General features: G+C 45.0%; 2 protein-coding genes across 12 annotated transcripts in view; one reads left to right on the top strand and one right to left on the bottom strand.

Moving 5' to 3' along the window:
* Positions 1 to 28: 28 nt before the first annotated feature.
* Positions 29 to 24,655, top strand: herc3 (HECT and RLD domain containing E3 ubiquitin protein ligase 3). Of its 4 annotated transcripts, none has more exons than XM_076975232.1 (25): positions 29 to 139; positions 1,660 to 2,109; positions 3,565 to 3,724; positions 4,228 to 4,304; positions 4,775 to 4,996; positions 5,570 to 5,661; positions 6,026 to 6,156; positions 6,462 to 6,616; positions 8,380 to 8,447; positions 8,923 to 9,041; positions 9,587 to 9,646; positions 11,679 to 11,790; positions 12,760 to 12,949; positions 13,135 to 13,298; positions 14,202 to 14,315; positions 14,629 to 14,652; positions 14,738 to 14,827; positions 15,031 to 15,201; positions 15,340 to 15,483; positions 16,770 to 16,936; positions 19,408 to 19,474; positions 19,873 to 19,955; positions 21,660 to 21,843; positions 22,493 to 22,595; positions 23,270 to 24,655. In XM_076975232.1, the coding sequence occupies exons 2-25, from the start codon at positions 1,887 to 1,889 to the stop codon at positions 23,476 to 23,478; spliced, it is 3,129 nt and encodes a 1,042-aa protein (XP_076831347.1). In that variant the 5' UTR covers positions 29 to 139; positions 1,660 to 1,886; the 3' UTR covers positions 23,479 to 24,655. The 4 variants fall into 4 exon arrangements, with proteins under 4 accessions (XP_076831347.1, XP_076831349.1, XP_076831348.1 ...); XM_076975234.1 differs by having other exon boundaries at positions 55 to 139; positions 1,882 to 2,109; XM_076975233.1 differs by lacking the exon at positions 29 to 139 and adding an exon at positions 191 to 770.
* A 750-nt stretch (positions 24,656 to 25,405) lies between these two features.
* Positions 25,406 to 27,664, bottom strand: part of fam13a (family with sequence similarity 13 member A) — a 48,633-nt gene continuing 46,374 nt past the window's right edge. For all 8 annotated transcript variants that reach the window (XM_076975236.1, XM_076975239.1, XM_076975238.1 and 5 more), the window contains one exon: positions 25,406 to 27,552. In XM_076975236.1, the coding sequence (XP_076831351.1) occupies positions 27,429 to 27,552 (124 nt within the window). In that variant the 3' untranslated portion in view covers positions 25,406 to 27,428. The remainder of the gene's footprint in view (positions 27,553 to 27,664) is intronic.

Genomic DNA, 27,664 nt, shown 5'->3' with positions numbered 1-27,664 from the left:
CTTTGACAACATAAGCACGTGGTTGGTGACGCCCACCAAAAGTAAATCATAACTTCCTTGTTGTCAAAACGGGGAAGAACAAAGTTCTTTAGTTAGCTAGCTAGCTAAGTGAAAAGATTAAGGACATGTACCTGTCAAGGTAGCTATGTCACTACACAAAACTGTTTTTCGATGTATGTTCTCGAGTTGCTTTTACTTAATGAATTAGTCTATTGGTTTATATTGTTCAAGCTCTGTGAAAGTTTGTAAAATGTAGCTAGCTAGCTAACTGTTATGAAACCTGACTAGCATGCTAACTTACCTAGCTACGTAGAAACAGACGGGCTAAGGCGAGCGCTAGCGAGCTAGTTGTCATGGTAAAGTATCATCTAATGTTAGCTGGCTAACTTGAAATGCTCGACTAATTTACAAGCTAGATTATCAAGCTAGCTAGAGCGATGATGTCGGGCTAGCGTTGTCTAGTTGTCATGTAACGTGTTCACTCCCTAGTTGGATTAAACTGGTCAGTAGCTAGCCAGCTACATGGGTGTCTACGTTCAAATAAACGACTGAAGCATGTTTCTCTCAGGATACGTCTTTTATTAATGTCAGTGTGTAGCTGTCTATGGCTGGCAGCGAAGACCAGAAGATTACTTAAGCAGGACTTTGGCTTTTGCATGATTATACTCATTTCTACATGCGATATGTCTGTTCGGGACTACATTTTGATGAGATTCAGCTTGTATACAAGACAAGTCCAGTAACGTACACAGTCTGTGGATGTGATGCTTGTGAGTTATGTAGAGTACTGACGGGTCACGCCAGCGCCACTGTTGTCTGGTGTAGCTTAGCGCTAGCTAATTAGCTAGATAGTTAACATGTCTATCATTAGCTTAGCACTTGCGGCTGTAGCTACGTGTGTTTTATCTGCCAAAATATATATAGGATTTTAACGAGCCTACATAGATTGTGTTGTAATAGTCTTTCACGCTAACCTTTAACGCTTAAACGCTTTATTGGTGGGTATCTGTCACTTCTGTTTAGGCTAAGAAAGCCGTATTTTACAGGCCAGGGCGGAATGTAATGAGTAGCAATACTGGACCGCTTATGTGTCTGTATATGTACCGTGCCATAGCAGTGGCACAACAACTGAATTATTGGCATATTTTATGTGGCTACCAGTAATGGAAGACAGCCTATATGTTGGATATTTCCTTGCTCATACTGTACGTAAATGAATTTTGTGCGTTTAAGCAAGCTAAAAACATATAGTGCTAGACCTGCCTGGACACCCCTATATCCACATGGTCTCTTGGGCAGCTGAGACAGACTCACCCTGTGGCTCAACATGGACACCCACTCTTGGGCACACTGATGAGCACAGAACGGCAGGATTGTGATGAAGCTGAAGGGGTGCTTGGTGCAGTGTACAGCCACAGAGAGATGAGAGAAGCAATAGTTTAATTTACTCACGCCACGGAGTATCCTTGCCTTTATAACACCAGAACCCGGCCTCTTCTCTGCTTAGATCAGTGGCAGGCCAAGGGAGTGAACTGGGGCCTTTAAGACCTCCCACTCCCCTGCTTGGTCCATTTTATTTTTCTAATCTAATCTCAGTTTTGGTGGTTCTCTATCTCCATGTTTTTAATTCAAGCTTTTGCTATTCATTCTTCCCTTCAGGCATCTCATTCACATGAAGGGGAGAAGGAAGGGCTGTTTAACCTAGGGCTCCCACATCCTGCGAGTCTCTCCATTTCATCTGTTCATCTCCCTCTTTCCACCTCCATCTGTGTGTGTGTGTGTCTCTCTCTCTCTCTCTCTCTCTCTCTCTCTCTCTCTCTCTCTCTCTCTCTCTCTCTCTCTCTCTCTACGTCCTTCTCCCTCTCTCTATCTCTGTGGAAGTGGCGATGTTGTGCTGGGGCAGTTCAGCTCGGGGGCAGCTGGGCCTCTGTGACTCTGAGTCTATCGTCTTTGAGCCAAGAAACTGCCACATGTTTGATGGGAGTGGGTTAAGAGAGGCGGCCTGTGGTGGGCAGCACACACTCTTCCTGCTGCGGGACGGCAGTGTGTACACGTGCGGCTCCAACAGCCATGGTCAGCTGGGCCACGAGAAACCGGGATTCAAGCCTGGTAAGGAACTCCAGATCTACTTCTCTAAAACATCGTACACAGTTATGCTACTGAAGTCTGCTGGTTCTGTTATTACAATGCTGGTTTCAGACACCTTTGTGACTGTTGAGATGTCTTACATATTCTGGAGTTGTATGGTACGACTGTCTTAACGTTTCCAGAACAGAATTTGGCATAGAATATAAACAAAAACAATCGTCTTATAACTGGAAATAAGACTTGTTTTTGTTTATATTTTATGCCAAATTCTGTTCTTGCTCACTCTTGGTACATGATACATTAATGGTGTTGGTCTGGGCTGAGCCATATTTTGCGGCTTCAGAAAGAACTGCTGGGTGACGTTTGAGTGTTTGGATAAGGAGGAATTGAGTGATGGCGTGTGGCTGTGAGGCTGGGGACAGGAGTTTCTCCAGCCCGTGTGTGACGTTTGGGTTGGACGTTTAATCCAGGTAGTAAGGCCACTGCCACTGAGTCGTGTGCTGCTGTGCACCTGCCTGTGTGGATGGGACAGCTGCTACACTCAGTCGAATGCCTTTTGTGTGACAAGGACATCAGAAGAGTGAGGAAGCAATACATGAAAAAAGTCCTTTGACATTTTTGACATTTGCATGTTTATTTACTTATTTATTGTGCTGTCACTGTTTGGTATGATTGCTTTTGAGTCTTGTGCGACGGTATCAAGAAGGGCTGTGCTGGCCCTTTCTATAATAGAGAAGCACGCTGCACGTGTGACCTTGGTCTGGGTTCCTGCAGCTTGTGTTCATTCACTTCACATAAGTGCCTCCCCCACCAGCCTCTCGAGATCACAGGTCTGCTGCCCAGAGTCAGGTGCTTGTCAGGTGACTCATTATTCAGATACGAATAAAAAAAACCTGCTTTGTTGAAGGAGAAACATAGAGAGAGAGTGGTGTGTGTGTGTGTGTGTGTGTGTGTGTGTGTGTGTGTGTGTGTGTGTGTGTGTGTGTGTGTGTGTGTGTGTGTGTGTGTGTGTGGTTATTTCATAGTACTGAATTTCTCCCACTGACATCTGATTGAAATTGGTCATGAGGGCTGGAAATTCTCAGCTTGTGTCAGTACCAGCAAGTTTCATGGGTAGTGAAACTCTCTGCTTAGTGGTGATGGATCCACCAGTCCAAATCTCCATCATTTGGGGAAACATGGAGGCCGATATCAGTGATTATATTTAAAGGTTCATGTTGGACTTTTTGGAAGCACACTTAGAAATGTGACTTAGAATTGTGAAAAAAAAAACTTTTATGGGACACTCGCCAAAAAACAAAGATTTTTTGTGGTTGCTCTATAACAAAATGCTTAGTCTTATGCTTTATAAAGAAACCATCATAAATCATTACAGTGATGCAAATGCTAGTTACTAGATCTTACAGATCCAAAATTCAGTTTGATGTGCTATATTTCAGATGGACTGTGTGTATGTGCGTGTGCGTGCATCCACAGAGCTGGTGGTGGCACTGGATGCGCAGAAGATTGCAGGGGTGGCGTGTGGGCAGAGCCACTCACTGGCCTTGAGCGAGCAGGGTCAGGTGTTTGCGTGGGGGGCGGGCGAGGGTGGCCAGCTGGGTCTGGGCTCCAGGGAGGACGCAGTGAGAGTGCCCAGGTAGGAGCCCCTCACTTCACTCACCTCCCCACTGCCCCAGAGCTGTTCAGGCCCCCGCTGTGTGCCTTGAAGGGCTGCTGTAATTATCCATGCTTTGTTAAAAAATTACTTATTTATAATAACTTGCTAGTGTATTGTTATATAAATTATCACTTATTATTCATGTTGTTGAAAGCTGTGAGATGTGTCAAACTGTCAGAACTGATAAAATTGTTGTTACTAGCAGATTGTAAGAGCTCTACAATATTTATTTTCCTCCTTGCAGTCCTATACTGTATAGCCTTTATTACTGGTAATAAAAATGTTGTAAACTTTTATTTATTTATTACATAAAGCTACATTCCTTGGCCGGGGTGTAATCATCTCTCACATTTCTTTCGCCTTTCTGCTCTGATTTCATTGCGTTGTGAGTCAGCAAGACATGTCTGATCCTAGGATCTGATTAGCAGGAGATTGTGGACTCTGTGGTAAGCATTGTTTTGTCTTTATTTTTCGATCTGCAGGTTGATTAAGAAGTTATGTGAGCATCGAATTTCGCAAGTGATGTGTGGCAACCAGCACTGCATCGCACTGTCTAGAGGTGACATGAGCTTTTGTTGGACTCTCCTTTTGGTTGAAGCCTTCTTGGTTGAAGCCTTCTTGGTTGAAGCCTTCTTTTTTGGCAGTCTTAGATTCCTCACTCTCATAGGCTTAGACCCACCATCTCAATCCCTATGACTGGCGACTACTGAACAGTTTGACCTTTTCTCTACTTTGGTCTAACTGAACCCACCAGCTGATGCTCAGGGTCTTTTATCAGCTGAAGTCAGCTGTTGTGGTAGTGCAGAAGAGGTCTAGTCAATAGAGGTACAGTAGAGATATCTAGAGATTTAGTCCATGGAATTGTCCTCCAACTCTGGAACCTTGTTTCTGAATTTTGTAATTAATTTAATTGAATTTAATCAATCTGTTATTTGAAATTGATTGGACGCTTTGCCACACCTGACTCTGAAGTAAAGGCGGTTTGGAAAATCCATATGGACATCCATTTTCCTTTTTCCTCCTTGGTAGATGGGCAGCTGTTCACGTGGGGCCAGAACTCCAGCGGTCAGCTGGGTGTGGGGAAGGGAGAACCCAACTCTCTCTCTCCTCAGCCCCTCAAGTCTCTGTGTGGGATCCCACTGGCTCAGATCAGCGCTGGAGGAGACCACAGCTTCGCCCTGTCTCTCTCTGGAGCCGTGTTCGGCTGGGGCAGGAACAACGCCGGCCAGCTGGGCCTGGACGACGAGCAGGGTGAGAATCTGCTGCCGCTGTGGGAAGGGAGTACACGTCAAACATTAGACAAGCTTCTGGACTACGTTTCACATCAACAATCTCACATCCACTTCAGCTGCAGATGGAAAGATTTAAGAGTTGATGAAAGGAGAATTCTAGGCGTTCTATGTGTTCTGTGCCTTCTGTGCACACGTCAAGTGTAATAGATGAAGTGAGTGGAGCAGAGGGGTTATGGGGTCAGTACACCTGGCAACACAGACTGGACTGTAGGCAAGTGTATCGCACAGCCACGATTGGGTAAATAATAAAAAAACAGCCTCTAAAATGGTGTTAAAGTAACAGTGTTCTGTAACTCCGCTCTGAGGTGCTCGATAAATGTGTGGTTCCTGGTCCGGAGAAGCTGTTCTGTAAAACTTTTGTCTCACAGACTTGTCTGTAAGACTTAATTGTGTGAGGGACACTGACTTCTTGTTCCTGAAGTTTTGTTCACGAAGCTTCATTATTTCTTTAAACTAGCATTTTTTTAACAGATGTAAAAGCCATGTGCACAGCCCCACCAGATAAACACACTGGTTTGTGTTCTGTCTCTAGATCGGGCCGTGCCGTGCCACATTAAGTTCCTACGCTCACAGAAAGTGGTCTACATCAGCTGTGGGGAGGAGCACACGGCCGCTTTGACAAAGGTACACTTCCCTCTCGCCCACCAGTGCAGAACATCAGTCCAGAGGGTTGCGCCGCTCTAGTGGTAAAAAGTTGTGCATCTGGGAAGCGGAACTGGAACCCTGCAGGTCCACTGCTCGGCTTAGTTGAGTGCTGGTTGCCCAGTAATATTGAATGAATTAGAGCACAGAATGCAGTAAATTGAGTAGTATTGTGCTCCTCCCAAGCCTTGAGCTTTCTGCCTCGTTTGAAAAGATTTGTGCCCCAGGATCTAGTCAGTAACAACCATATAACATTGCTGATTGTAAAATTATACTTCAAAGTTCATTATGGTGTGGAGGGCTACCTTTGGCTTCGTGCTTTATATGTGTGTGTGTGTGTGTGTAGGATGGAGGGCTGTTCACGTTTGGGAATGGCTTGTGGGGACAGCTGGGGCATGACTCCACCAAGAATGAGCCCTTGCCTCGCAGGGTGCTGGAGCTCATGGGCACAGAGGTGTCCCAGATCGCCTGTGGCAGGTAAGCAGGACTACACACACACACACACACACACCGACATAGTCATTGTGTTTGTCAATGTGATGGATAAGTCTGTATAACAGTGTAAGTGTTATTTTGACAGCGTTAGTTTAGTTTAGTCTTTTTCAGTGTGTAAATGCTGTGTTTGAACAGGAACATGGTGCAGAACAGAGCAGCAAATATCTTAAACATGTGACAAATGTCTGGGGCAAATGAGGACTGAGATGGGAGGATAGTGGCTTGACCAAATACCTGTGTGTGTGTGTGTGTGTGTGTGTGTGGGTGTGATCTGTGTGTCTGTCCAGGCACCACACGCTGGCCTTTGTGCCTTCCACTGGCTTGGTTTACGCCTTTGGCTGCAACGCTCTTGGTCAGCTTGGCTTAGGGAGCAGAGGAAATGCCAAGATCCCCCTGCCTGTTCCAAACATCCATCTTCCGTATCTTGGCAGCACACAATCAGGTTATTAAATGAGACGGGGTGTCCCATCTCCTGGCCCGGATGGCCTCTCGAACAACCAATGATTGTTGTAAAAGTCACGTCACTGTTGTAAACATGCATTTGTTGTGTTATCGTTGCATCATATGTCAGATGCTTGTTGCTGCTAATGTGGCATATCACAAACCGGGAGCAGACAGCAGTGTGCTCCTGCCCCTACAGGGGCGGAGTTACAAAGGCAGTGCTACAGGGGTGGTACTCCGGGCCAGAACTTGGACCAGGACGCTACAGTCCCCGGTGCTTCTGCACACGTGACACGGTGCAGTGTAAGGGTGTAGCCTTACGCGCATTCATGCCAAACCGCCACACTACACGCGCTACGGTTTGGTGCATGCAGTCGTACAGAGAACACGCGATAGCCTGTGTGAAATCTGATGAACGTTATGTGGGATCAGATTTCACAGGTGCTCCACCCATAGTTAGCGACATGCTATGCTATGCTTAGCTCAACCTCGCTGGTGTATTACAGTCACACTACAGTGAATGCCAGTGAAACACAGGAGCTCGGAGACCTACCTGCTTCTTTCAAAATGTTGGCAAGAAACTGTTAGGAGTCTTGCATTATTGTTGATATAGTGTGGTGCATTTGGCTGGGGAGGGGGTTGAACCTCAGTCCCTTATGGTAAAGGCGGCATTGTTACTCGCCACAATGAGCCAACCAACCAATCGCTGAAGCTGTGGAAAACAAAGAAACAAACCCCACAACTCCAGCTACTGATCCTCGCAGCTTTTCAGCAGCATCTAGGTACAAAATCAGACAAGCCCAAAACCGTTTCTGCAGCAATTGATGGATTTGCATTTCATTGGTTTGGCTTTAAGCATAAAATGTGGAAATATTTAGATTTTAAAGTGTAATTAAACATTTTTGATTGTAATAAAGTGTACATTTTCCTTATTATTCTATTTATTTTGTTTTATTTTAACATAAGGGAATCCTTTAAATTTTGTAAATGATTGTGACCTTTCATCAGCCCTGCATAAAGGTCACAAAAATCACCTACCTGTGCAATAATGTTAACATTTTACTGCTTAATACACTGCAGCTTGTACAATCTACCACAGGGGAGCACTGTATGACACTAGTTAGAACATACTGTATCTTGGGCTACTGCCTGTTCAAAACAAATAGATAGAAACCTTATATAGTTTGACCATGAACCATGATGCGGAGACTGGCGTGAACTGAACTATGACCTCTAGTACCGTTGCACCTGTAGTACAGTGTAACTGGGGCTGTGCTTCATGGGTAAAAGGAGCACTGAAAATATTTTTGCTATAGTTGTGTTTGTGTGATATGCAAGCATGTAATGAGGTACTAATATTGAGTTACAAGGAAAATATTCATTCCTACATGGTATAACAGTGAAATGGTCTTGTTAACCTTGACCTATTGGGTTTTAAATCTTTTTAGTTGCTGTTTTCTTTGGCACACTTTGTGCAGTGTATGACTGTCTCAGAAAGATTTACGCTCACTGATTTACACTGAATTACTTTGCTTTTATGTTTTGGATCTGCACACTGTAGTAAATGCTGAATTTATTTATGTTTTTGCCCTATTTTTAAATTGAAATGTAACTCATATTTATAGATGTCAAGTTGTATTGCATAGTCATACTTGTTAAACTAAACCCTCTCAAAATTCACCAGGTTGAATCTGTATTACAGACTCATACTGGTAATTTAAAAACTTTTAGAAATCGTGATCAGTTTCATTCTTTTTGACACAGAAAAGTTCACCATCGGTAGGATCCACAGTGGGGCTGATCACAACTTCCTGTTGCTCTCAGATGACAAGGTAAACCACATCATAGTGCAAAACAGCACAGCTCGGCCAACCACCAGACCTTTAGATCTAAAGTCACACAGGATGATATTGTTGACAGTGAACTGCTGTAAGCATTAGAAGCAAGGTAGACTCTAGATGAGTAGTGGGTTTTTCTTTATTGGCATCTGACTTGTTTTTTATTATTTTATTGTATCCCCATTAGTTTACAGAAATTGCTCACTGATCTTCCTTGATTTGATTTGTTACTGTTTTTCTTTAACTGGCATTCAGTACCACCTGTTGTCCACAGGAGGGTGCTCTTAGCCTCTTTATAGCAGACCTACTTAAAAAGTACGGCTGTTCTGGACTGTTTACTCGGCATTTCCTGTTTAATCTGTGGTGGGAGACACATTTAGTCTAAACATAGATGTGTAATGGCCTTGTAGTGTGCACAGTTAAACAGTGTGGTGGTCTTATAAGTGTGTGTGTGTCTGGGTGTGTGCAGCGTTACCCTGAGGACTTCCGCATAACCAACACATCTAAAAGCATTTCCCTGATCAACTATGAAAGTCTAAACAGTTGGAGGTTGAAGCTCCTGGACACCAGTGACTCCAGCATCATAAAGTGAGTGGGACATGCCAGCCAAGACTTTAACTCCATAAAGCCCAGGAAACTGTGGCTCTGTGCCAATCATACTGTCACTTATCATTTTAAAGGCCCAGATTGTGTGCAGCGGTGCAAGAAGCGTCCGAATAGCACCAGTCCTGTCCAGTGTCTGTTCGGAGACGTTCTAGATGGCCATTTATACTGTGATCAGTGACCTCTCAGCTTCCTCAACCGCTTGTCTGGATGAACAGTGTTTATTCATGGCTTTTTTAAACTTCTCTCTGTAAGGTTTCCCCATGCTTGTTTTATTAGGTTAATAAACAGCGTACACGTGGGTGTTACAGTCTGTTGCAAGTAGGCAAACTACATTTATAGGTGATCATTAACTTTGGCGTGTTTGAGATGCTCTGTTAGTAAACTCAAAGCTGGCAGCTGGTTCATGTTTTGGGCGTCTGCTGGGGGATCAGGGGGTTGAGTATGTGATGCTGTAAATAATAATATACTTCTACTATTTCAGCCGCTTGATTGGTTTGTGAACTTATTCTTGTTTGGCCCTTTTCCAGTGACATCATACTGCTGTTGTCCTCCACTGCATGCTGGAATGCCAGCTTTCTGGACCAGAGGTGAAGTGTATCATCTATCTGATCTATCTGATCTGTGCCTTTTTAAAGGAACATTTCATCCAGAAATGCTAATGTGGACGTCAGTGAATCTATGCTTCTGGGACTGGTTGGCCTGCCCTTGTTTTCATAAAGCTGACTTCTTTTCCCTTGACTACACTAAGGCTTCAGTCATTAGTGATTAGTGATTTACTCACATTGACACTGAGGGGCAAGTACAGTCCAGGAATGATGCTTCATTTATATCCCATAATGCTCTGCAGCATTAAGTGAGGGTTGGTGGATTAATGGGTGTATTAGATTTATTCTTGTAGCTCTGTAGTTGAGGCACAGTAATGTGCACAGATTTGTTTTCCACAGAAGACACATATATACACACACACACACACACACACACACATACACACACACACATATAACCCACCCTCCTCTGGGTGGTCTTTTTTCCTTCAAGCTCGGCGGCTGCTCCCAGAACTGTACTGTTCTACATGTAGATCTTAGATGTTGTTCTGGGATCTGCAAGAGCCATTCTCCAGCAAGTGAAACATAGATATAAATGTCTATTGGTTGTTCAGGGTAAGAATGTCTGCTAAGTGCTGAAATATGACATGTCATTTGCACCAAACATGCATGTCTCTAGAGGATTGTGTCCTCATAAATGAGCTTTTGTCAGAATCATGAGTGGATGATCTCTCCATGGGAATGGCCTTTGGAATCACTTCCATCATCATCTCCATAATGCTTTTCTTAGTGGCACATCCTTCTAGCTGAACATTTGCAAGAGAGATTATGTGATTCTGGTAGTCAAAGTGGTGTCTTTGACTCTTGAAGTGTGGTACTTTGTCTCCGTGTCAAGATCTTATTGTTTATTTCCTCTTGTTTTTTTCCCTCCACCAGTAGCAGTCGGTAGGAAATGTCTTCCCAGGTTGTTCAAAAGGCATTAGGTTTGACCTAGCAAATAAATCATCAGCCTACAGATCAAGTTGACTTTCCAAATGACAAATTCCCTGTCTCATAGGCCAGGAGGGATCTCCTGATTGTTTGGATTAGAGGTACGTCTGCCATGTTTAGATCCATGCCTCCAGGACTTGGGTGCACTTACTGTGACTAAATTATCTTAAAATTTACAGATTGGTTTCATGACTTAATAAACAAAAGATTTTCTAAAGGGTACATTAAGAAGGGATTCACTGTCTAGCCAAACTGATGTTTATCATTCATCATGCCCTCAGCTGGTGGAATGTAATGTTAGCTAGGCCTGAATGCCAGTGATTTGTGCTATGACTCAGGGGCGTTGCATGGTGGTGTGTTGTGTTGTATTTCCTGGTATTATTAGTATCCTGTTCTACGATTGGCAAGACTGTGGAATCTGGAAGGAGGAGTCTTGTTATCGTGCTTCTGAGCAATTCTTGGAATTTGTAATTCCACCATGCATTTAATAGTGCCCAATACGTTATTGTGGTTACAGGTTATCTTCATATCTCAGTGCACTGTAAACAGGGCTCATTCCTCAGGCTTTCCAAACTCTTGTCCACTGTGGTCACAAGGCTGTGTCGGTGTGTGATGGCTTCACTTTCCTGTATTTGTAGTGATACAAGATCATCATTTCAGATCTGTTTACTTTCCATTCAGTCAGCCTAGCCTTCAATTGTCATGTGCAGGGTGTAGACTCATGGTATTACACTTATCACACTTCTGCATTAGCGTGTCAGCTAATGCAGGGTTTGCGTGGATGCTTTGGCAACTAGGGGACTTGGGATGATGGCTGGCTGTAAAGAAATGGCTCCTATGGCTCCACAGGAGGAGCAGGTAGTGGTGCTAGAACCGTGCAGGTCATGGGTTCGATTCCCAGGGAACACGTCAGACTCATACGTAATACGTGTAATAATATCTACAAAATGTTGGGAATGTGTTCTCCAACTCTTTGCTTACCTCAGATAAATGCCCTTACTATAAAACTTTCTTTTGTTTCATTCCATTACTTTATCATGAAGTTTTAGCACCTTGTTTATATATTTATGTTTTTCCCCCTTAGCGATGACAGACATTTTAAAACCAACCCCAAAGTCCCTGGCATTGACCTCAATTTGGTCCGGCTGCTGTTTGAGACCCTGATGAAACCTGCCTATTCTAGGCTGCTGGAACAGGTATGTGGTGCTTGTGTTAGATGTGTTTGTGAAAGTGAATCAGTCTGAAACCAGTATGGACCCAATCCGACCTGCTCTCAGAATCAATTGCAGTATCCCTGTGACGGTCCTGTTTATGAATGGTTGTGAGAGAAAGCTCACAGCTTGAGTTCAGTTTGACTGTTGTGCAGTGTTTCAGCCCAAGGACATCTGATCTGTTCACGCTGACCGTTGAACGGTGTTCGAGTCCAAGGGCGGATGACCTCTTAGCATTTGGAACACTGTGTTGTTTCCTTAATCTCTTTTGTACAAACCCAACAGGTTTTGAAGATCTTGTTGTTTGAATAGATAAGTTGGCACATGTAAACCTGGTCTACTAATAACTCATGGGATTTTAAGCTCATTAGCCAGATGTGATTTATTGTTCATTTTGATGCCTGGTTTGAAATGTGCAGGGTGTGTATTTGCACCGAGATCAGGGCTTGGCTTCATCTTCTGCCATGGCTAGTTTAGTGTGCATTCCTTATAGATTAGGTTTGGTATGAAGAAGATTAGGTGGTGATGTGGCTGCTTCACAGTCACACATGACGTGGCATGTGTTTCTTTTAATGCTGAGTGATCAATCAGGAATGATTGCAGCTGTCAGAAGAGCCTGGAAGACACCAGTGGACATTTTGTTGAGTAAACGCTTGAGCAGCTTCAACAATGATAACCACTAAAATGCTGCATGAAGTGTGTTTACTTGTAACAACAGTTAAGCTCTTTTAGTATTAGTCCCGCTTCATGAGCTTCACGTAGAGACACTCAACAACAAGATTTTTTGAGTAAACATGCTTTGATTAGAGTGAAACAGGTAATGGTTATGCTGTAAAATGTATTCTGCCCTCCAACATATGTCTGCCTGTGTTGAGAATAGAGTACAAAATTTCAGTATGGCTGCCTCCATCCTATAAACAGTATTTGTGATTGTAAGCTGTGTGTGTGTTGTAGACCACTAAGAGCTTCGAGAGTCTGCTAATCCCTCAGCTCTCCTGTTCCCCTCCTGACGTGGAAGCCATGCGCATCTACCTGATCCTCTCTGAGTGCCCCGCCCTCCATGACTCCAAAAACTACATCTCCCTATCCATCCCCCTGGCTATGGCCATCCTCAGACTGGACGTCAACCCCAGCAAAGTGCTAGGTATGGTCACCAAGCTGATGCCCGCTTCTCCTCATACAGATTTCTAACACCACCTGTCCGCCATCTTGGCTCAGCTGTGGTGGACAACTTAAGATGATATTTTCATAGTTTTAGTTGTTGATTTCATCTTTCGTTTTCATGCTTTAACAGTATTTTGGAAAACTGTGCTTCTTCTTCACCTGTAGATAACTGGTGGTCGTTGGTGGACTGCGAGGTGTTCTCCAGGCTGGTGGAGATGTATAAGAGCATTGTGGTGTTCCTGCTTACGGGCGGCAAGGCCCTCCTCATCCCCGTGTTTATGGAGAGCTACATTAGTGCTACGCTAAAGCTACTGGAGAAACTGCACAAGGTCAACTGCAGGGACACAAACCAACCTACAGGGTCATGGCATTTGTGGGATATCATGGAACTTTTTTAAATGTCTCTTCTTTTTTTTTTCTTCTTTTTTTTCATGGAATATTAGGGAATTTATTTGTAGTGTGTATATATATATATATTACATATGTGTGTGTGTGTGTGTGTGTGTGTGTGTGTGTGTACAGTGGTACAGTAGGAACTTGGACCTGCAGTCATATCCAGCATGGAACACTGTCCAAACATTTGCTGTTCGATAGCGCAGAGTATATGGGTAGTAAAGGTCAAAGCTGTGTTTGCACTGGGTAATGTGCTAATAGGTGACTCTTTTACCCTGTAGTTCATTTAGGCTTAGCTCGTGTTTATATTTGTAGTTTGGATCCCTTTGTCTGGACCAAAGCAGAAAATGATACATTATTACATTTTAGTCCTGATTTGCTTAGCATTCCCACTGACATATTTACCATTGAACCAGAAGATGTAAACAAAAGTCCCATGGACACATCACATTCTATTTTAACTACTTTTATGTAGCATGTCATGCGACATTGACTACAATCATCCCAGCCAAACTAAAACTCTGTGTTGGGCTAAATGCACTTTTGTATATGGGGTGGGAAGACTCAGGAAGAGCTGACAAAATGCATTAAGGAGACATTGGCTCCATTTGGTTCAACCGGTCTGTTCTGTGTTCAAGTGGACCAGGACCAACCTGCACAACGGGTCTCTGTCTGCTTCTTTGGTGCACACCAGAGTTTGAGCGGTTGCGTTCAGAGCAATCGCAATGGCTTGTTCAGGTTTTATTTGCTTCACAGCAAAAATGTAAATGCGGTGAATCATCACGTTCTTTTGTCAATCCCCTGAAAATGCTGTGAATCTTCATGCTGTCATGGTGCAGGTGAACCTGAAGGCCCAGCACGTGGACTACAACCACTTCTACATCCCTGACATCACCAGCCTGGTGGACATCCAGGAAGACTACCTCAAGTGGTTTTTGAGCAAAGCTGAGATTGTGAGTCTCACGCTGTCTCTCTCCTGTCTTCGTGACCTCTGCAGCTCCGGCTGCCCTGTGTCTCTGTGATTAATGTTATGCCTGTGTTTTTGTTCAGAGTGTAAAGGTTAGGTTTGTCTGGTCTGCCAGTGAAATCTGTCCACTGTCCAAATCCCACTCTCACTGAGTCAGCTGGGAGTGTTAACATCAGGACAATTTGTCAAACCAATATAAGCTTGTAACCTACTGGATACCAGAAAGTGTATGTCTGTGTGGTGTCTTTTATTATTTTACAATGGAACTGTTTTGTTTTTTTTTGTTTTTTTTTTTACAGAAGATGCGCTCCCCCCCAGTACAGGTATGCTGATGATCTGTTGAAAAGTCTTTCTTGTGTATTTCAAACAGAGCATTTTGAAGTATTAATGAAAGTGGTTCTTCTTCAGAGTTCTGTCACGTTATGTGCCTATCCGTTCATATTGAACGCTCAAGCCAAGACGACCATGTTGCAGACCGACGCAGAGCTGCAGATGCAGGTAAAGGAAGACGTGGCCTATTATTCCTGCTAGACCTCCCCTGCTGTCGGGCCGGGCCTGAGATATTGTTTAAACCATAAATCTATTTGTACTTTTCCAAAATTGTCACCATTAAGATCTATGATGATAAACGTAATTGGACGAATCCCATCAGAAGTGGTTTTGTTGGATGTTCTCATTTGACTTGATTTCTGTTATTCAAGATGGCAGTGAGTGGTGCCAACCTACACAACGTCTTCATGCTGTTGACCCTGGAACCTCTGCTGGTGCAGAACCCTTACCTGGTGCTTCATGTGCGGAGGGACCACCTGGTCAGCGACGCTTTGCGTGAGCTCACCATCTATAGCGACGTGGACCTGAAAAAGCCCCTGAAGGTCAGCAGATCACTCTGAATCACTCTGACAGTAGTTAGGAGACGCCAGCGTCCCTCGGTGTTTAGAATCTCTCGGTTTGGTGTGTGCTCGGTCTTAACTTCCGTCATTTCGCCCACCTGTTTGGGACCGTCATCGCAGGTGATCTTTGATGGGGAGGAAGCTGTAGATGCAGGAGGAGTCACCAAGGAGTTCTTCTTATTGCTGCTGAAGGAGTTAATGGATCCGGTCTACGGGATGTTCACCCAGTACCCAGAGTCCAACCTGCTCTGGTTCTCTGATAAAGTAAGCCCACTGATTTGTGCTAATGTATCCTTGAAACAAGTTTTTTAAGTGGGTTTAGTCAGTTTTAACTAAATTAACCCACAGCACTGATGTGTGACCTTGTTCAAAGATGAAATAACCCACAGCACTGATGTGTGACCTTGTGTTCTTTCATAAAGGTCATATTAAAATAGGCTGAGAAGGAGTGACCTTACTCTCCAGGGCCTTACTGCTGTGTACATTTAATAGACCTCACTGTGTCTTGCCTTATCACCTGGATTTCATTGGTTTATGATCACAACAGCCATAGAACACCATGTCCATGCAGGTTGGCTACGTGATGTATTCTGTTTGCTTTGGTTTATGTTCTGTGGACATTTTAAATAATAAAGGCATGTAAATCAGAGTAATCTTAAAATACTGTTGCTGTTTGACCCTTTTCATGATGGATTACACACATGCATGCATACACACACACACACACACACACACACACTGTTGTTGATATTGTTATTAGAATAAAATTAAGTAAAAAATATAATGTTCTCACAGGACTGCATTTAGATGTTCCTCATAACCTGTGCCATCTCTGTGTAATAATTATTAATTAATAAGTTTAGTGTTGCCTCAGGGTGTTCCAGGGTTTTATCCAGTTTAATTAGGAGTCCTGTTGTTGTCAGTGTCAGCAACTCCCATCATGAAGCTTATGATGGAGAAGTTTTTTAGCCCAACTCAAATCTGTTTTGCAGAAGACTGGTCTATCGTACTGGTTTGTCGAATGCATATGCACTGAGTGCCATGCTCCTGTGTACAAAACATGATGTACGCTTGTATAGTACACAGGAGCCGCCTGTAACTGATCATGCAGGCTACATACGTCTTTCATCGTTTTGTCTGTTTACGTGAAAGGCACATCCATTAACTGATGTTCTGCTTGGAGTCATCTTGCTGTCATTAGCTGGCCTAAAGCAGCCTGTCTTGTCTCTACTAGGCCAGCATGGACCTCCAGTTGTGGTTGTAAATGTAATTCTTTAGCTTTTTTCTTTTTCCTAGGTGTGTGTGTGTGAGATGGGGAGACGGATCAAACTGCAAAGCTGAAACTGCCCTTGTGCACAGGCGTTGTAACGTGGGAGTAGATGTGTTCAGTTAGTGTGGCCTTTAACAAGATCCACACTGCCCACTGTTAGAACAGGGAGCATCAGTTACAGGGACAGCAACAGCACCATTGGCAGACGTAGCTGGAAAACAAAACCTTGACGTGTTCAGTGGATTCGTGTTGATCTTTTGCACGTCTGTTTGCACCGCAGTGTTTTGTGGAACACAACTGGTTCCATTTGATCGGGATCATCTGCGGCTTGGCCATTTACAACTCCACAGTGGTGGACCTACACTTTCCCCTTGTGCTCTACAAGAAACTGCTGGATGGTTGTCCTGCTCTGGAGGACCTGAAGGAGCTGTCCCCCACCGAGGGCAGGTATGCAGCTGCAACACCACTGGCCAGGGGCAGGATTTGAACATTTCTGATGGAGGGGCCTGTATTGGTCTTAGAATGGATGACACGCATAAATAACATGTAAAACTTGTTTTACAAAAAAGACAAAAGCTACACATCAGCATGTAGATGGTGGGGCCGGTGATGCATTGCTTGGCCAATCGGATTAAAGGGAGCCCCCACCTACTGCATTGGTCCCGCCCCTGGTGGGTGCCAGGTGGGGGATGGTCTCGGTGACCTTAGCCACAAGTGGAGCAAAGGGAAAGAGGGAAGAGGAAAGTTGGACAGAATTGACTCATGACCTATAATATCACTTAGTTCATTTGTTACTTTGAACCCCTCCTTCTCTGATTTCTGTTTATGTATTCACGACACCATACTCATGCTTACTCAGGATTTTATGCAAGAACCAACCTCAAGCCACAATAACAGGCAACGCAAAAGCTTACATGCCTGTTCTCACCGCACAGGTTTCCTATCCTCAGGAAACCTCAGTTCTCAGTTCTTGGAATGTGTTAAGAGAAGGGACACACTGACATGACGGCCGTTGGGTACTCTCAGGACGTGGGAAGGCCTCTCTGCCTGAATGCTGCTTGTACTCGGTGCTGTGTGTTCCACACCATTAGCTCCAGTTGGTCCTCCTCAGCGCCACTTTGGCCTGTGCTGCTGATTTGCTGTCTGCGGTCATCTGTGAGGGAGAGTTTTCTGACTGGTTGTTCAGTCTAAATGTCACTCAAAATGAGTATAGACATAAAGGCTTGATGTACTGAGGCTGTGTGCTAGGCTAATGTCATATATTTTGCTGCTTGGTAAGTAGTGTGTTGTGCTGACTATCTAGAGAACGAGTGGAACATTTGTCATTATCTTGATGTCAGTGTACGCTTTATAAAACGCTTGCACATTCTAGAAGCATTGGTTTTCGTGTGTGTGTGTGTGTGTGTGTGTGTGTGTGTAGAATGCATATGTATGTTCATCAGCTGTAGTCTGTGGTGTGTTCAAATGTAAGTACGCACATGTGATAAGGGAATCTTCAGTCACTTGCAGTTGCCATTCGTTTTTCAGTGTCACTTTGGTGAACTCCACAAATCTCTGCTGGTTTCAGAGTCTGAATTCTTGTCCAGGACACACACTAAGCAGGAGGAGAGCCTTGTGTCCAATCCCTGTGCTGTTGTATGTCCTGCTGCCTGTTATGGACGGTTTAATGAGCGTGCATCAGCACGCCCGCGTCCTCTGGAGGGCATGTGGTGGTTAGATGCTAATTATTTGCAGATGGCCAGAGGGAGCTGGTGATCTATTGGAATGATGCTGAAGGGGTCTTGATTCCGGAAGCGTTTGTCAGTGTGAAAGGATGGTTTTCTTTTCAAAGTGGAGTTCTCTGGCAGAGCTGCAATCAACTTCAGTCATTGGCTCTTGTTTGTGTGCTGTGGTTTGAAGTTTGTCATTGGGTTTCTAGAAAGCTAATTTAGAAAAGTAACATTATAATGATTATTATTATTGGCCCTTGTTTGTGTGCTGTGGTTTGAAGTTTGTCATTGGGTTTTGAGAAAGGCGATATAGAAAAGTAACATTATTATGATTATTATTATTGGCCCTTGTTTGTGTGCTTTGGTTCAGTCTTTGACCCTTGTTTGTGTACTGTGGTATTGTGTGTCATGACTGATGTATGAGGTCTTTTTTTGTGGTGGTTTGGCATTGGTTCTGTGTCAGCTACATTGTTTATGTTCTCAGTGGATGACCTGGACGTTGCTCTGTATTTAGTTGAAGCCGGCTGTGTTCTAGCCCCGTGCTGAGCAGAGCTGACTTTTCTGCTGCCGTTTGTCTCAGTTGTAGAGATCTACATCTGACAGCTGTTATTTCTATTACTGGGGTGCTGTGTTGTCATTCGCATGATCTTCTCATTCTTCCATCAGTATGTTTGGGTCCCGTGGTCCTAAAGATGGAGCCCTGCTCTCCGTTGGTTTATCCTGGCCGTGGATTAGCCACTGCCCATGTAAACAATGATCAGTACTGGCCAGCAGTGGAAAGGTTTGGTTCCTTTGGTTCCTCACCAGCTGCTGAGCGTCCACAGGCCACATCTGCTGTCATGAGTTTAGCTTCATTTAGATGGGTAAAAAGGTTAATGTGCTGAATAAATAAAATATCACCAAACTAAATGAGTAGAAAAGTATTAAAACCAAGCAGAAATTTTAAGCATTTTATGTGGATTAAAAAATCCTTCATTTCAAGCTGCTCTTGTAATGCCATTATAATGACAGTTACTTAGAACTGGTTTCAAATGATAACTGCACATGATTTAAATGACTGACAAATCACCAGGGTTAAAAATAACCTTCATTCCTTCCTCAGCTCATAAATGGAAACCTAGTTGTCTTTCCTCGTAAATATGCACACCTGTAGCAACGTCATGTTTCTTCAGACCAGAGCCTCAGAATTTGAAACATTGCCTGTTGCAGGAGTCTTCAGCAACTACTGGACTATGAGGGAGATGATGTGGACGAAGCCTTCTGCCTCAGTTTTGCTGTAAGTCTTCAGAAGCAAATGGCCATGTCTACAGCTGAAAGAACAGCTTTGATTTTAAAGTAATATTTTAGCCTAAGATACTCATGTTGGCCAGAGTGAATGAGGACTAATGCAAACTGAGATCCTACTAGTGTTTTAGCAGCATTGTCATTTGAAATAAAGTCTTCATTAAAGGCACTCTTGGAACTTTTTACTGGATATTCAGGGAATTTTTAATCCATGAGCTAAAAACTGGGTTTCACTTGGAGTGGAAAAAATAGAGAGCTTTTTTTATTATTTGTGGCACACACTGATAATTACGCAGTGTCTTTAGCAAGTATTCCCTGAGCTTTATACAATAAAGGGCTTTACACAAACATGAAAGGATTTATGTGACCCAGACGTGCCTCTTCCCACAGATTACTCGCGAGTATTACGGGATGACTGAGGTGAAGGAGCTGGTGTCTGGGGGGGAGAGCGTCACAGTGGTGAAATCCAACAGGTGCGTTCCTCTCGCCCGTCAGCCAGGCTGGGCTGAACAAGTCATCCGTCTACAGCCATGTCTTCAGGCAGCACGCCCACGTGGCTAAAATAGGATGTGATGTTCCGACCTGCGTCCTGGGTTTCGTAAATGTGTCTGCTGAGTGGTGACAGCATAGCAGGTTGACAGAAAGTGTGTGTGAGTATGTATGAGTGTGCAGGCATGTGCGTGCGTATGTGCACGCACGCGCGCGCGCGCGTGTGTGTGTGTCTGAGCACGCGTACACAGGTGCATACCTCTAAGTGTGGAAACTCATACTTGAGGTTAGGATTGAGAGATTTGATTTGCTGCACAAACAGATGGAACACCTCGAAGAAAAAACACAGAAAATTTCTCTCTCTCTCTCTCTCTCTCTCTCTCTCTCTCTCTCTCTCTCTCTCTCTCTCTCTCTCAAACACACACACAGACACTCAACACACAAACTCACTCTCCAAACACAGTTATAATTGGACATTCCATTAGACTTGAGGACAAAATCCTAAGGGTATTGCCCCAGAGGACGGGGGAATAAAAACACGCATGCACACACAACGCACACACAGCAGACGCACACACACGCGTGCACATGCACACACAACGCACACACAGCAGACGCACACACACGCGTGCACATGCACACACACTCATTTACATTGAAGTTCTGCCAATGCGGAATGGATCCCTGGCAGCTCCACAGATGAGGCATTTTAACTGCAGGCTGCTGTTTAGAACATGGAGTCCTCCCAAAGGGTTGTAGGCCAGCGCAGGAGCCCAGCTCCCAGCTCCCTGTCAGGATGGAGGGAGGCAGCCATGCAGAGGAGCAGCCGACCCTCCCGCCCTCCCTCTGCCCCACAGCTGCCCCACAGCTGCCCCACAGCTGCCTCCTGAGAGAGCGGCTTACTGCAGCACCTCCTTCACTGGTCTTACAGACAGTACAGTGGTGTCTGAGAGGAAATGAGGCCGCGTGTGCTTGTGTGAGGACGTGTGTGTGTGTGTGTGTGTGTGTGTGTGTGTGTGTGTGTGTGTGTGTGTGTGTGTGTGTGTGTGTGTGTGTGTGTGTGTGTATGCCGTGTACGCGTGCGTCTGTGTGAGTATATGTGTGTATTCCTGCCTGCTGGTATGGTTGTGTCTACACTACACACACACACGCACACACACATCAAAGCTCAATTCATATGATCCTTTGAAAAAAAACATATACTCACACAGATGACACGCCCTTACCCATGTTCAGACTAACTTAATTTGTTTTGTCAGCATTTCTGGATTAAATCTCAAGACGGTGTGAAGCATGAGCCTTTGAAAGGCAGTTTCACTAAATGCCTGGGAGTGTGTAATACTGTATACACACAAAGACAGACTGTCATCACAAACCTCATATGTACCAATTATCTTGTTTGTTTACTCTGCCTCCCATGGGGAATGTTTTTTTATTGTTGTTGATGTTGTTGTATGAACATTGGAATAGTGACATGTCATTACACTAAGGGTTAGGTCAACGCTCAACAGGTTAAAGTATCAAACATCTGTGTTTTCCCATCCACCCCAGAGAGGGATTTGTTCATACATGTGTGTGTCCACCTACCTCAGAGAGGAGTTTGTTTATACGTGTGTGTGTATGTGTGTCCATCACCCCAGAGAGGGATTTGTTCATACTTGTGTGTGTGTGTGTGTGTGTGTTTCCAGAGAGGAGTTTGTTCAGGCCTATTTGCGTTACATCTTCACTGACTCTGTGCATGAGCTCTACTCTGCCTTTTCGAGCGGCTTCCTGAAGGTGTGCGGGGGGCGGGTCCTCTCCCTGTTCCAGCCCTCGGAGCTCATGGCCATGGTGGTGGGCAACAGCAGCTATGACTGGGAGGAACTAGAGAAGGTGGGTGATGCACAGTGGAACCACCACACCTCACATACCTCACACACCATTTGAGCATGGAGATCCTGGAACTCACACAAAGCTGTCAGTAAAAACACGAATGAATGATTTGTCTTGTTTAATTGTCATTGAAACTGATGAATGATTATTGATGTTTTGTACTGCTCATATAAAAGTAAATCTGCTTTAGCACTTTAGCACTAGATCTGAGGTTCTGTGCTGTGGTATGTTAGGGAGAGGATCCTGTTGGGTAGGCCCAGCCCTGGTGAATTTAACCACAGGGAGATGTTTGTACCAGGTTCACAGCAAGCAGGGTTTTCATACCTGCCTGTGTGTAGAAGCTACTTTCACAGCCTCCCATAGAATGTAGACAGGGTCTGTGAACTACACACACCAGCATGCACACATACACACGAGCGTGTGAGCACGCACACACACACACACACACACACACACACACACACACACACACACACACACACACACGTTGTTCCAGGCTTTATACACACACCTGCAACTACCACCAATCAAGCTCTCAGATAGCGTTTACTTCTTCACAGTTACCTTGGTAGTATTTGCTCTGCTGTTTGACTGTGTTGAGCGTCTCTGTAGAGCCTGTCTGTGTAATGGCATTCTTGTCTCCTCCCAGAATGCCGTTTACAAGGGTGAGTTCTCAGCCTCTCATCCCACAGTCCGCATGTTCTGGGAGGTGTTCCACGACTTTCCCTTGGAGAAAAAAAAGAAGTTCTTATGTAAGTGGAGCGCTGTAACTCTACAGTGCTGTTACTCGAGGTCTGACTCCACACTCGCCCGCTGTGTGCCCTTATCTGTGAGACACTGTAGGGAAAACATTTAACATAAAATTACATTGTTGCAGTTTGTTAATATTGTATGTGCATACCATATTTGTCACTATGGGTTAATGTAATAAGAGAGTGAGGTTAAAGGGTAAGAAAACTAGACTGGAGGGTTATAGGTCTGGAATGCCAGTCATGGCTTTGCCTGTGGTTCTCTAATGTGGCTCTTTTGGCTTAAGCACAGTCAGTCCTGGCCCCCTCTCAGGCCCAATACTTCACCCTGCCCCCTCTCAGGCCCAATACTTCACCCTGCCCCCTCTCAGGCCCAATACTTCACCCTGCCCCCTCTCAGGCCCAATACTTCACCCTGCCCCCTCTCAGGCCCAATACTTCACCCTGCCCCCTCTCAGGCCCAATACTTCACCCTGCCCCCTCTCAGGCCCAATACTTCACCCTGCCCCCTCTCAGGCCCAATACTTCACCCTGCCCACTCTCCGGCCCAATACTTCACCCTGCCCACTCTCAGGCCCAATACTTCACCCTGCCCACTCTCCGGCCCTTGTGGCTAATCCCGCCCCTTTTTTGTGCCCTTGCGGCTGATCCCGCCTCTTTCCTGTGCCTTGCTGCAGTGTTCCTGACGGGCAGCGACCGCATTCCCATCCACGGCATGGCCAGTCTGCGCATAATCCTGCAGTCGACAGCAGTGCCGGAGCACTACCTGCCCGTGGCCCACACCTGCTACAACCTGCTGGACATGCCCTGCTACAGGACCAAAGACACGCTGCACCTGCGCCTCACGCGCGCCATCGAGCAGTACGAGGGCTTCAGCCTGGTCTGAGACCGCCCTCCCATCCCGCCCACCAGCACCCCAGGGCTGCAAAGGCTGACTGCATCACAGGCCTGGCCCCGCCCCCTCTTACTCCCCCCCAGTGGGTGAGAGGGGAGAGGATGGAGGATCCTCAGGCATATTAGGATTCAGCATGTGTGATCTTTACACCATGAGGAGGGTGGTTCTTCCAGTGGGTGAGGAAGGAATGTGCCTGCAGGGGTACCTGTGCTAACTCTGATTATACTGTTGTTCTATTTTCCAAGTGGGAGTCTAATGTGTGAATTCATGAGATGTGCATATTGTTAGTCAGAGTATATATTTTTTCTTTCTTTTACGGAGTTCGTGGACTCGATGAGTGCGAGGGTGGTGTGAATTCGGTGTGCGATACCAACGTCTTTAGCTGCGTGACTTTTTCGCCTGGTGTGGAATCGGACCTCAGCGTTCAGTGTGCAGTGGCTTGCAGACTTTATTTTTGTTTGGCACCACGTGATTTGTATTTTCCTTTTGTGTGGGTGATGGGGAAGTCTCCGTTTGTAAACACCACCACCAGGAATTCTCCTGTGACCTACAAACTGGCTGCCTGAAGCACTGGGCCTGGAGCTGCTGCTGCGACTGGGCTGGAGGTCGCTCCGTGGGACCAGCTGGATGTTCGGAGGGCAAGACCAGGGCGATCTCCACTCCCAGTCCCTTCTGCTGGGACGTCCTGCTCACCTTCACCCTCAGCAGATTCTGCAGCGCTGCTCATCCATGGAGCCACAGGTCCCACATGGCCCTCAGTGCGGCGAGGGCTTTTCACGCCGGGGTCCGTTCGTGTTTGCACTTCTTGGTTAGCGTGCATGCAAGTGCGACGTGCAGAGTGGAAGCTGAGCCTGCTTATGACTGTCTTCTGCGACAATAAATAATATGTATGGGAAACCCAAACATTGTATTTATGGTTTAAAAATAAACTGATTACAAAAGATTTGACAGGTACAAATGTTAATGTGACTTGTGTGATTGCATTGAAAATCATCAGGAAGCCTTTGGTTGATGTTTGTGGAGGAGAGGATCCAGCAGTCAGTAGATGATGCATCTGTATTGATTGGTTGATCTTGCTTTGAATGCTAGCCTATGCATAATTATTAAGCTGTTAATAAAAAAAAAAAACCATACAAAAAATATTTTGTTCATTTTCAGAATTTCTTCAGATCCATAACCTCAATGATTTCCAGGGATAATAATACATCGTAAAGGGATTATTATCATTGTTGTTGTTGTTGTTTTATTTTTGGCACATTCATTGTTGGACATTATAAAGTATTGGATCAGAATGACTTGGTGAGTGAAGTGATGCAAAGGAGATTCATATTCCCTATGTGGAGGGGTGTGGCTGAAACTCCCAGGGGAGGAGAGATGTGGAGGGGTGTGGCTGAAACTCCCAGGGGAGGAGAGATGTGAAGGGGTGTGGCTGAAACTCCCAGGGGAGGAGAGATGTGAAGGGGTGTGGCTGAAACTCCCAGGGGAGGAGAGATGTGGAGGGGTGTGGGTGAGACCCCCAGAGGAGGAGGGATGTGGGTGAGACCCATGTTCTAGAGATCAGACCAGTGGCCCACACATGCCCAGTGGGAACGTTCTCCACAAACTGGAGACATCTTTATACACCCAGGGATCATCACCAAGCATTCCTATCCAATACACTACCGTCAATATAAGCAGACAAGGGCTTCTTAGTGGCTATTAATGCATTATTTTAGTAAAGTATCTTTACTTTTATATCTAAAATGAAATATATTGTTTTATCAGTTTTCTTTTTCAGAACAAATAAAACTATAATTCCACCTCTAAATGTGTTGATACTTGCTCAAGATTCCATAAAGTGTACATTGTAATCACATCCTACACCAAACACAACTGAAAGAGGCCAGTACTGCAGTACAGAACACCCCAGACGAGTCAATCCAGTAAAAATAGCTTTCATTTTATGTCATATATACAAAATACAAATACAATTATGTACTAAAATGTACACATCCATGTTCATTAGAAAGCATCAGTGTTCACATTCAATAAAAACGAAGGTCACACTGCAAATGTCCAGTTTGGAACTAGTAAGAGAGGGCCACACACTCACGTGGGCTAACTGTCTGGTTCTGAGTCCACACACTCACGTGGGCTGCCTGTATGGATCTGGGTCCACACACTCACGTGGGCCGCCTGTATAGAGCTGGGTCCACACACTCACGTGGGCCGCCTGTATAGATCTGAGTCCACACACTCACGTGGGCGGCCTGTCTGGATCTGGGTCCACACACTCACGTGGGCTAACTGTCTGAATCTGGGTCCACACACTCACGTGGGCGGCCTGTCTGGATCTGGGTCCACACACTCACGTGGGCTAACTGTCTGAATCTGGGTCCACACACTCACGTGGGCCGCCTGTATGGATCTGGGTCCACACACTCACGTGGGCTGCCTGTATGGATCTGAGTCCACACACTCACGTGGGTGGCCTGTCTGGATCTGGGTCCACACACTCACGTGGGCTGCCTGTATGGATCTGAGTCCACACACTCACGTGGGCGGCCTGTCTGGATCTGGGTCCACACACTCACGTGGGCTAACTGTCTGAATCTGGGTCCACACACTCACGTGGGCGGCCTGTCTGGATCTGGGTCCACACACTCACGTGGGCTAACTGTCTGAATCTGGGTCCACACACTCACGTGGGCCGCCTGTATGGATCTGGGTCCACACACTCACGTGGGCTGCCTGTATGGATCTGGGTCAGATCTGGAGTAGCCCTGCTCTCTTCATAAAACTATCGCGTTGCAATAAAAAGAAAGGCAGTCATTTTCCTGTACTATTGGCCCATGCAGCTGTTACATAGTGACTTTATGATGACAACCAGTTCAATCACAGAGCTTATTTGATGCATGAGAAAAAAAAAATGCATGAACAACACAAACTTCTGGTTTAGCTTCAAGATCTTGTGCGTCTTTGCTAGAGTATGAAAGAACCCATTTAAAGAAACTCGCCTGCCTTCTAGCTAAAAAAAAAATCAACCTGTTTTGGCTGCACAGTTTACACTCAATTAAGCTAATTACTGCTGCAAGCATATGACAATATGAAATAGAACATTAGAAACACCTACAACTAAATGTTTCTATACCAGCAACACTATTAGTAAAAATAGTGCCACGTGTGAAATATGGCACTGGTCATAACGTTTTGTCGTGATGTGCATGCAGATTGCAGTTGTTACTGTATGTACAGAGTTCTCTGTCCAACATTCACCAAAATCTCCTCCTTCTCTCCTCCTTTCACAGTCCTTACAGTCATAAATTATATTCACCCCAAAGTAGTTATATAAAAAGTAAGACTTGAATGCAGATTCTCAGTTATCAAACAATCATAACCCTTTGATTAAGCAAATACGTCTCTGCAAAAGTGGTTTATCACATATCAAATGTAACAGAGAAAAGAGGTGCATGGTATAAAAAAACATTTGGAAATACATTATAGAAGCATCCTCTAGAATTTGCTTTGCTGTGGTTCTTGTATTCTGGGTGCGGCTGAATGGAGATTTGTCTCAACTACCGATCCGTCAGATAGAGAGCACCGTTCAGACTGAGCAGTCAGTGGCACGATACATCCCGGCATGTGTGTTCCCGCAGACGTCCCGCAGACGTCCCGCAGAAGGGGACTGAGATGGTGTCAGACTTAGTGAGGGAAGGTCAGTGTGAAGGACGTTAGATATCCCACAGAGGGGAGAGCAGCCCTGTCATCTTCAGTCTCACTGGCCTGGTAGCCACGGCTAGCCTGACAGAAAACCAAATATACAACAGAAAAACAAACCAAAACACAAGTTGTGAGTGTTTAACTTGTCAGGAGGGTTTTGCACAGTTTTTTTGTTGTTGTTGTCCACATGTTGTTTGTAGGCGAAGGTTCCCAACTAGCGTCCAGTTCTATCGGGCAGCATGCTAAATGAATTTGGAGGAGTCTCGTTTACTAATGAGCACTTCCAGCAGACGAAGTTTAGCCTTCACATGCTTGTATTCATTGTATTCCACTGCCAAGGGTGTGCGATCTTCCTTCTGTACATTTCTGTTGGAATGGCAAAAATGCAAAGAACACCATTATTATTCTGTAAAATGTGTGAATAGGGCAGAACATTTGAAACACTGCAGTTTCATAGTGGTCTCGCATGACGCGCATT

Source organism: Brachyhypopomus gauderio, chromosome 15 (assembly GCF_052324685.1).
Source record: "Brachyhypopomus gauderio isolate BG-103 chromosome 15, BGAUD_0.2, whole genome shotgun sequence".
Classification (NCBI taxonomy): Eukaryota; Metazoa; Chordata; class Actinopteri; order Gymnotiformes; family Hypopomidae; genus Brachyhypopomus; species Brachyhypopomus gauderio.
This window is presented reverse-complemented; position numbering and strand designations above follow the sequence as displayed.

Coding starts and splice junctions, on each gene's coding strand:
- herc3 (XM_076975232.1), top strand. CDS start 1,887: ATGTTGTGCTGGGGCAGTTCAGCTCGGGGGCAGCTGGGCCTCTGTGAC. Junction 5,662..6,025: donor ACACGGCCGCTTTGACAAAG/GTACACTTCCCT, acceptor GTGTGTGTGTAG/GATGGAGGGCTGTTCACGTT. Junction 14,828..15,030: donor ACGCAGAGCTGCAGATGCAG/GTAAAGGAAGAC, acceptor CTGTTATTCAAG/ATGGCAGTGAGTGGTGCCAA.